This window comes from Micropterus dolomieu, linkage group LG01 (assembly GCF_021292245.1).
Source record: "Micropterus dolomieu isolate WLL.071019.BEF.003 ecotype Adirondacks linkage group LG01, ASM2129224v1, whole genome shotgun sequence".
Classification (NCBI taxonomy): domain Eukaryota; kingdom Metazoa; phylum Chordata; class Actinopteri; order Centrarchiformes; family Centrarchidae; genus Micropterus; species Micropterus dolomieu.
Window position 1 is genome coordinate 18,614,438 of NC_060150.1, and position 10,395 is coordinate 18,624,832.

General features: G+C 40.6%; 1 protein-coding gene across 3 annotated transcripts in view; it reads right to left on the minus strand.

The window, feature by feature from the left end:
- Window positions 1-5,695: 5,695 nt before the first annotated feature.
- LOC123979958 (uncharacterized protein PB18E9.04c-like) overlaps window positions 5,696-10,395 on the minus strand; it is a 48,129-nt gene continuing 43,429 nt past the window's right edge. For 2 of the 3 annotated variants that reach the window (XM_046064072.1, XM_046064079.1), the window contains exons 5-6: window positions 9,001-9,113; window positions 5,696-8,927 (exon numbers count right to left, since the gene is read on the minus strand). In XM_046064072.1, coding sequence (XP_045920028.1) covers window positions 6,501-8,927; window positions 9,001-9,113 — 2,540 coding nt within the window. In that variant the 3' untranslated portion in view covers window positions 5,696-6,500. The remainder of the gene's footprint in view (window positions 8,928-9,000; window positions 9,114-10,395) is intronic. The other variant, XM_046064087.1, reaches the window with a different exon arrangement.

The window sequence follows — 10,395 nt, forward strand, 5'->3', positions numbered from 1 at the left end:
TTACGTGCTTGATAACTCTCCCACCCCGCAGACATCTACACGCCAATACCGATTTATATTCATAGCGGCAAGTGCTATGTAGCTCCACATAGGGGACACAGGAAGTGACATATAGCACCTTCATGCGGCGTCGGAACCGCGTAGCAAATTCAGAGCCGCACCGGCAGAGCTCCAGAATGTGCAACTCGGCCGGCTCACACCCGGACGCGCTACAAGTGCGAGGGCCCGCCCAACGCTGCTTGCAGCTTTAATTATTATTATTCTTCCGCTCGTTTTTTTGCAACCTAACTAGTTCCACAGTTTTCAAAGTAGAAACGTCATTCAAAGCTTAAAATATTCATCTCAATTACGAATCGATTGCTTGTATTCAGAATTTTGATAACATTCATAGTTTTAGAGATATTCAAGGATTTCCATGATTTTTTCCCCATTCAAGTGGATGGACAGAATGTTCAAAATGTCCCCATTTTCACCCTTTTTCAAGGTTTTTCAAGTGTTATTTACTCATTCATACTTTCAGCTAGAAACTCTATTCAAAATGGAAAAGATTCCACATCTTTCCTTCTGTCTTCGTATTATTCAACTTTCAAATCCTATTCAAACTCTTCAATCTATTCAATTTCCTTGAAACTTTATTGTAATGAAAGTCAATGAGAAAATCATTCAAACTCACTGATCTTCAACCTCTTCCCACCAATTCATACATTCATGTAGAAACGCCATTCCACCTTTAAAACGTTCTTTGGACTCTTTCCAGTAATAATAATAATAATAAATTTTATTTATAATGCACTTTACAACAAAATCTCAAAGTGCTACAGTAGCAGGGGGTTAAAAACAGTTCCCAAAATATAACAAAATCAACAAATAGCAATAAAACACCACAAAAATAAAATTAAAATCATGAGTGTTGAAAGGCCTTTTGAAATAGGAATGTCTTTAGGCCCTTCTTAAAAACCTCCACAGTTTGTGGGGCCCTTAGGGTCTCTGGGAGTGCAGTGAATTCAACTTTTTCACATCTCTTATACTTTTTACACAATGTCAATTCAAGTTTCATGTCGTTTTCAGCCTGTTTTCTGAGTTTATAATCGGAGCGGATTGAGTGGAATGTTGGGACCTAGAGTGAGGGGACCAACCGACACAGTGGGAATTCACTACAAAATATTGTGAAAAATTTGTCTTCAACTCGCTGTATCTCCCATAATTTTCACAGTACATACATGATTTTTTCACAAGTTGTACGAAAACTTGTTCTGCCGCTGATGTGTAACTTTGAAAGCAATCGGACTTACAGAGCTCGCACAGTCAGCTTGGAAGTGGGAGCATTGCTGACCAACTGCCGCATAGACTCCCATACTAAAAAAGTGCTGCAGTTTCAGGAACGAGGCAGAAAGGTGGACATCTCTATACTGCTACTGTGAAGCCATTTTTGACGGTAGACACACAAATCTCGGACATCATCTTCATGAGGATCTTATCTCTTTAACAATATGTTTACTTTGGCACTGAGAGTTCCTTAACTTTCTGTCTGTCTGTCAGTCTGTCTGTGATTGGTTCAATTAAAGGCCTATATTAAAGTAGCTGGAAGCTGTATGGATGGCTGCTCTTTTCCCCATCAACTTAATTGATGTCTGTCTCTCTGTCTCAACTTGTCTGTCTGTCGGTCTCTTTGCCTCTCTTTCTGTCAATGTCTGACTGCCTGTATCTCTACCTGTCTCTGTCTCCCACTCAACTTCATTTCTTTCTATCCATCTATCTGCCTGTCTATCTATTTGCTTGTCTGTCTGCCTTTCTCCCCCTTAACTTTGTCTGTCTGTCTTCCTGCTTGCCTTTCTCCCCCTTAACTTTCTGTCTGTCTGTATATCGATTTGCCTGTCTGTCTGCCTATCTCCCCCTTAACTTTTTGTCTGTCTGTCTGTCTGCTTTTCTCCCCCTTAACTTTCTGTCTGTCTTTCGGTCTTTCTCTCCCTTAACTTTCTGTCTCTCTGTCTTTTTTCTTTTGACTGAGTCATTTCAATTTCCATTTATGACAGTATAACACATCTCATCATTTTAGCAACTTATTTTAGCTCTGTTACACTTCCAAGCTCTTTTTCAGTGAATTGCAACCCTAATACTTCAATTTGCATTTGATTTAATTGCTTCTGCATTTTCTGCAATCTTTTGCCGTATTTTTGTGCATTTGAATTAAGCTTTTTTTGCATTTTCTGCGGTGTTTTGCAATTGTTTGAGCATTTCAGCTTCTGTGAGCATTTGAATTAAACTCTTTAGCATTTTTCCGCAGTTTTTTGCAAGTTGGTTCCAGCTTCAGCATTCACACGCACCTTCCGCAGGAAGTGCAAAATTTCTAGTATTAACATTGTCATCCTCCTGTGTGTTTCGTCGGCACGCTACTCCAAAGCTTTATTATTATTCTTCCGTACGTTTTTTGGCCTTCGATAACTTCAGCATACTTTGTGCTACAAAAACCATTAAACTATCATACTGTTCAGCTCTTTAAGGACATTATGGGAAATATTCAACTATTTTTGTAACTTTTATACTTTTTAAGCTATTAAGCTTTTTAAGCAGTTTTTTTTTACAATGTAAGTCAATGGAGAATCGTGTTTCAGCTGCTTCAGCTTTCAAAGCCTACTACTTCTGCATACTTTAAGCTATTTTTGTCATTTCAACTTTAAAATGTTGAGAAATCTTTAAGTTATTACTTAATAGCTAACTTTCTCAGTCGCAGCACCGAGACTGTGGAATGAATTGCCTCTCCATGTCAGACTGGCCCAAAGCCTTCCAGTTTTTAAATCACGACTTAAAACACATTTTTATTCCTTGGCTTTTAATCTGGCATGAGAACTGTATGTTCTATTTGTCTGGTGTTGTATTTTTGTCTATTTATTGTTTCATGGTTGTTTTTTAAATGTGCTTTAGAAATAAAGTTTGATTGACTGATTGATGATTCAGCTATGTATTACCTTGTGCTAGGATTCAGCTATGTATTACCTTGTGCTATGTAATACCATCTTCCATGTTTTTCCTTTGACAAACTTTTTCAACTTGCAGTTTTGACTGTGTAACAACATTCAGCTTTTTAACAATGTATTTCAACTCTGATCAGCTTCCAGGTTCTTGTAGTGCAATTGAGCTTCAAAACTTTTCAGGCATTTGATTTCAGCTGTTTTGCATTTTCTGTAATCTTTTGCAATTTTATTGGACATTTCAGCTTCTTAATGCATTCGAATTAAGCTTTTTTTGCATTTTCTGCGGTGTTTTGCAATTGTTAGTGCATTTCAGCTTCTTGAACAATATTTTGCAAGTTTTTTGTACATTTCAGCTTCTTCAAGTATTTGAATTAAGCTCTTTTGCATTTTCCCGCAGTTTTTTGCAAGTTCGTTAAAGCTTCAGCATTCACACGCACCTTCCACAGGAAGTGCAACATTTCTAGTATTAACATTGTCATCCTCCTGTGTGTTTCATCGGCACGCTACTCCTCCTGCGTACTTTGTGCTACAACAACCGTTCAACTACCAAAATGTTCAGCTGTTTAAGGACATGTGGGCTTGTATACAACTTTTTTCTAACATTTATAATTTTTTAAATAATAGGCTTTAAAAAATCTATTCTTTTACATTGGAAATGAATGGAGAAATCTTCAAATCTTCTTCAAGCGGGCTCCACAAGACTACTCTGTCTGCATACTTGTGTGTCTTGTGTTCTGATTGGTGGACAGTCATTGAGCTATTTTCTGAATGAACTTCACTGTACTGCACAGAGACTGCTGCTTATAATTGTACTACTAGTGGTAGTAATGCTGCTAGTTACGACTATGTAGTACCAGTACCACTATTTGTACCACAGTCTATACTTCTACTCGTACTACTACTTCTTTTACTACAAATACTACTACTAACTAGTACCACAGTCTTCATCTCTACTACCAATACTATTACTACCTGGTACTACTACTACCATTACTAGTATTAGTAATGTTAGTAATGCAGTAGTTACTACAACAGCTGCTAATACTCCTACCACTAATAATACTTCTTGTACTTCTACTGCAAACCACTACTGCACTCACTAGTACTATTACTACTACTACTACTTCTATCACTACTACTACTACTACCTGGTACTACTCCTACCAATACTACTACTACTACTACTACTACTACTACTACTACTACTACTACTACTACTACCTGGTACTACTACTACCACTACTACTACTATTAGTACTATTAGTAATGCAGTAGTTACTAAAACTGCTAATACTCCTACGACTAATCATACTTCTTGTACTACTACCACCAATACAACTGCACTCACTAGTACTACTACTACTACTACTACTACTACTACCACCACTACTACCTGGTACTACTATCACTACTACCTAGTACTATTTCTACTATTAGTACTATTAGTGATGCAGTAGTTACTACAACTGCTAATACTCCTACGACTAATAACCCTTCTTATACTACTACCACCGTTACAACTTTACTCACTAGTACTACTACTAATACTTCTACTACTAGGTACTACTACTACGGCTACTAATAATAATAACACTTCTTTAGAATGTAGGCACTCAGCTGATTGTGATGATGTAGGTCAGGTCAGTTTGATTGACAGACACACTTCCACACACAGAGAGACACAAACAGACACATGCACAGACACAAGCGCACACACAAACACAAACGTACACACACAAATAACACAAACACCCACGCAGAAACACACACTTCCACACACACACACTCTCTCTCACACACACACACACACCACAAATTACAAAATAAAAGCCCTATTGTGTTAATCTTAGTCAGGTTGGGAAAGGCTTCTCAATAGTTCTCCGGACCCAAATTGTTCCATATTAAAACCACAGACAGTTAAAGCATCTTTACAGGGAATTCAGATACAATACAGAGGGACACACACTGTTTCAATGGCTTACCTTCATTAAAGGTGGGCTCAGGGATTCTAATTCAATACACTGTTGTCAAATTCAGTGAATATCTCCTCACAAACAAATTATCTGGTGCTTGTACTCAGCCCTGGCTCTGTAAATGGAAAACAAAAAAGGTGTCTAGCCCTTATTCCTGTCAGTCAGCAACAGAGGGCATTGGTTATTGCCAGGTTCTAGGCTGCTGGAACCAGTTTCCCTCCAACCTCTGCCTCTTCCTCTGTTTCCTACTGCCTCTTCCTCTGCAACTCCCCCTCTAGCCCACGAGGAACGGAGCTACACCACGATAGTAATGAAACATAAATAACATCCAACATATTACCATACCTATTTGGTGTAGAAATATTTTACTTGCCACGGTGTGTATCAGAGACTGCTGAGTATTACTGTTACTGGAGAAGTTACTAGTAATAATATCAATCGATACATATGCTAAGCTAGGCTTATATAAGTATTTGACTTGACCTATTCAAATACAGGATTATTGCCACACTTGCTACAGTAGCTACTTCAAAAAACATAGGACACATAGGAATTGCTTCCCCTTATCAAGGCTAAGTGACCCTCGCGCAGAAGATGCCCTGGATTCTGCCATATTGCCGAGTTGTTAGTGTCATTACCATGGCAATGCGTGTCAATAAATTTGGGGGGGGGTTCAAATATCAAGAATATTTCTCCAGAACCGCAGACCCACCTTTAATAGTTTCAATCTTTGGACAGACACAAGATATAGCTATAATGGACCTTGTGTGCTGTTCCAAACCCCATTTTGTATTAGTTTAATGATAATATGAATATTTTGCATATGGAGGAGCAGATCTGCATAGTTTAAACTATAGGCTAATCATTGTTTGCACAACTAACCTATAACTGTTAGCACCGTTATGCTGGCAGCTGTAACACCTGCCATCCTTCTGTCTATTCATCGTCAGAAGGATTTTTGTGCTGTTCCTCACTTTTCAACTTTTGGCAGCTGTAACACCTGCCATCCTTCTGTCTATTCATCGTCAGAAGGATTTTTGTGCTGTTCCTCACTTTTCAACTTTTCCACATGCATTAATAACTATAGATACATAGTGGCTTCGGTTTTGAGACCCCATATTTGTCACACTGCTGGTAAGATCTTTTACGCACAGTTAAGCTGGGAGGCTACAAGGAGCTTAAATGCAGTGCTTCAGATAAATCATTATTTTATCATCACAACATCCTTCACAAAGTAGACAAAAATACAATTAAGGACAGCAGCTGTCCTGTGGGCTCAGTTTAAAGAGACGGACCAGAGATAAAGTTAGAAGCAAAAGGTTGTCATATCCAAATACAGTCAAAAAGCATCTATTTCCACATCTAACTGAGCTGCAAATATGTATTCATGCTGTAAAACACGGAAAATGTCAGCAAACAATTCTAAACTATAATGTGACTCGAATTCTAAAACATTGTCAGAACTGTGACTGAACCAGATGACACACTGAGAAGCTATTCATGTGAGTATGGTAGACTGAATACGTAAAGTCAAATTAGGACACAGAGTAGTAGGCTACTCAGTACTCACAGGACTGTTTCCCACAGTGTGTTGCTTGATGTAACTCTTCTGATTACACCAGGTGCACTGATGGTCACAGGAGCAGCAGCATGCCTTGTTGGCTGTCTGATTACCCTCCCAAAGCTTCTCCTCATCTTCATTCCCATTCCTGTCCACCTCTTCTTCCTCTTCAGGCCCATGCCCTTTATCCACAGACATAGTACAGAACTGTCTAACCATCCCAGGGAGACAGTCATGTGACTGCCAGTCATTAGACAGTAGAGGGCAAGATGAAGACGAAGCAAAGATCAGTGTAGGGGTTTGTGTGGCTTCTGAGGATTCACTTGTGGATACAGTGACTTCGTTTGGGACAATATGCAGAGCCCCATGTGATAACTTTTTGGTGAGAGTGTTTCGTTGTATCTGCCGGTCTGTCCATGACTGGACTGCACGGAAAGGGGTGGATGTGTCCAAAGGGAGAACACTAGGGAGAAGGGTACATTTTGAGTCAGTCATGTAGGGAACATCCTTTCTGTGGACAATATGAGAAGATAGAGATGAGGGCATCTGGACAGAAACAGAACAGCTTGATGGCTTGAGGTCTGGGGTTGCGGACGAGGATGGGAATGGGGAGGAAGGTGTGCCTGATGATGCAGTTGCATTACTTAAGGTTTGGTCATTGTCAATTATTGTTGAGGATGACCAAACTAAAGACATAGCTCTACCTGTGGATGAAAATGAATCACCTTGGCCTCTAGGCAACAGAGAATTCTCAGAAGATCCATCTGAGGCTTCAAAGCTGCCAGACTCTTCAAGCACATGGGTTGGATTGGAAACCTGAATAGGTTCTGCCCAGTAGACTCTCCCTTCAGTATCAAGCTGCTCAAAAAAGGCATCCACATCTCCATTTTCAGCTTCTGAGCCATCCACTGAGGTTTGAAATACCATATCTAAGCTCTCAATCTCGATTAGATCCTTTGGAACTTTATCATGTAAAAGTAAAACACTTCTTGATGATCCACTTCCTGTGCCATCCATTTCCACTTGAAAGACTTTTCTAAACTCTTCTGGTTTAGTTTCAGCTGAAAGTTCATCATGCAAACTACAGGAGGGGACCTGTGTATTTATATCTGTTTGGTTACAGACTTCCTCAGAGACTAATTTAGTGCATTCTGACAGACCGGCAGAACTCTCTGTATCTAAGATGTAAACATCAACTTCTCGAGTCTGCACAGTGTCAGTATGTCTCTCACCCTCTACCTCTACCTCTCCATTTCCATTCTTCTGAAGGGTATCCTCTAAGTCCAAAGCGAGGTGACCCATCTTAACATGAACAACATCTTGAACAGGAGAGGCTGGAGCAGGGTCTGTGTTATCATCTTGAGAACATGGTCTGTCCTGTAGGGAGATGGACTGCCCTGTCAGGTCTGAAATCCTTCCAAAAGCAGGCCCTATAAAACAATCTGGACCATGAGGTTGTGATGACAAGGTAGACTGACAAAATGGAATGGAACCGTCAGGAGAAATGCACGGTAGTGTGGGACAACCTTTGTCAAATTTAGAGCAGTGCAAAATGAAAGAGGATGGAACTGGGGGACTGTCCTTGTCTGAATGAAAGGAGAGAGAGGAGGCGTGTTCTTCCTCTTTCTTTTGTTTACCGGTAGGTGAATTGGGGATGCCAAGTCCAACCGAGTCTGAGAAAAGAGAATCTTTAAGATTATTTTCTAGACTCTGTAAGAGGGATTCAATTAGTGGATAGTCTTTAGATGCTAAAGAGGATGGATGATGAAAATCAGGAGGGGCAGAGGGAGAAAAATAGGAGGACAGAAGCAGAGATGATAATCCACCAGAAGCAGAGAGGACTTGTGTTTTTCCTGGAATCCTAGAGGAGGAGTCAGACTGTGTAAAAGACATAGCAATAGAGGCAGACAGTGGACAGTCCCAATCTGGAGTTGGAGAGGGAAAAGGAGATGAGGCAGGAGGAGGGACACTTGAAAAGGTAGAGCATGCTGTGCTTTTAGAGTCATGAGAAAAAGTAGAGGGGTGGGGGTCCCCAGTTTGAATCTCCTCTGACCCTCTAATCACTGAGGCAGGTTGCATGGGGGGAGATGTAGGGAAGCAAGGAGAAGTGGGAGTTGGAGATTGGGAGTTAGATGCATTCTGTAACTCTGGTGAAGCAGGTGGAGAGTGATCCTGATCTGGTGGTGTCTCTATCTCTGAATTTTGCACATCAGATTTTGGGAGACACAACAAGACAGGAGATGGGGAAGGGTCAAAAACTAATGAATGATCTGGTGTAGGATAGGGTGAGGAGATGAGAGAATTGTCAACACTAGAAGAGGCCAAAGATGAGGAGAGCAGGAGAGATGGTGAGGTAGGAGAGGAAGAAGGCCAACCTGGCCTATCACTGATCTTGCTCCCTCCTGACAGGACTGACAGAGCCTGCAACCAGACAAACAATACAGTCAGTTTTAGTCTAGACTCAAAGTGAATATGCATTAGTAAGGGATGTGACCTTAATGTGATCAGGTCCTGGTGAAGCCTGCTGAGAGAGGGTAGGTATGAAGGGCTCCTCTAGAAAACCACTGCTGTCTGACTGGCAGCTGTTGGTCCGTATTACACCCTGTACTGCTCACACACAAGGGTGGAAGGGGAAAAGAGAAGGAAGGCAGGACAGTGCATTATAATCAGAACGTGTATCCAGGCCAAAGTTACTATTTGTGAAGGTTTTAAAGCGACAGTCCAGTACTTTGAGAAATTTTTCTTAATTCAAAGAGGCACAGAAATAGAATCCAGGGTGTATTTAGTTAGGGCTCGAGCATGAAACGTGCAAGATCCCTATTGAAACTGAAGGGATTAGTAGTGTTCAAACTGCGAAGCAGTAGAACCCTTATATGTTTGTCTGTTTCAGTTAGGGTTCAAACCGCGAAGCTAACTGTTTCATTTAGGGTGAAAAATCTTGTGCAACTCGCCCCTAGGTGGCGCTATTTAATTCAAAAAAATTCTTCCTCTATAACCACAAGTTACATTGACATGAAACCACAGCCGAATTGTTCAGCATGGTCCCCTGACTCCATGGACCAAAGTTGTCTCTCATGTGCCCATAGGTGGTGCTGTTATTGCAGATTAAAGGCGTAAAAAAAAATCCCATTGACGAATGCAAGGCATCGCGTTTCCCAGTAAAGCAAAGCGGCTGGGAACCCTATTGTTTTCGCTAAGGTTTTTGTTAGGGGTCCAAGCCCGAGTGGGGCTGGGAACCGAGATTGCAAGGCATCGCGGTTCACAGATCCAGCGGAGCTGGGAACCCTATTGTAATCGTTCTCGTTAGGGCCCGAGCAAGAGCTTGCGAGGTCCCTATTGAATTTGTAAAGATTATTTAGGGCCCGAGCTCGACCGTGCGAGGTCCCTATTGAATTTGTAAAGATTATTAGGGCCCGAGCACGACCGTGCGAGGTCCCTATTGAATTTGTAAAGATTATTAGGGTCTGAGCACGACCGTGTGAGGTCCCTATTGAATTTGCTAAGATTATTTTTTTTTAGGGCCCGAGCACGACCGTGTGAAGTCCCTATTGAATTTGCTAAGATTATATTTAGGGCCCGAGCACGACCGTGTGAGGTCCCTATTGAATTTGCTAAGATATATATATATATATATATATATATATATATATATAGATATATATATATATATATATATATATATATATATATATATATATATATATTTTATTTTATTTAGTAGGCTCCATTGACGGGGCCTAAACATACTTGAAAACTCACCAAAATTTGCAAACATGTCAGAACTGGTGAAAAATTTCGTATTTTATGGGTTTCGCACATGGGCGTGGCAAAATGACTCGCTAGCGCCACCTAGAAAATTGGAAAAAATTAGCCCCTCGTTCACATTCAA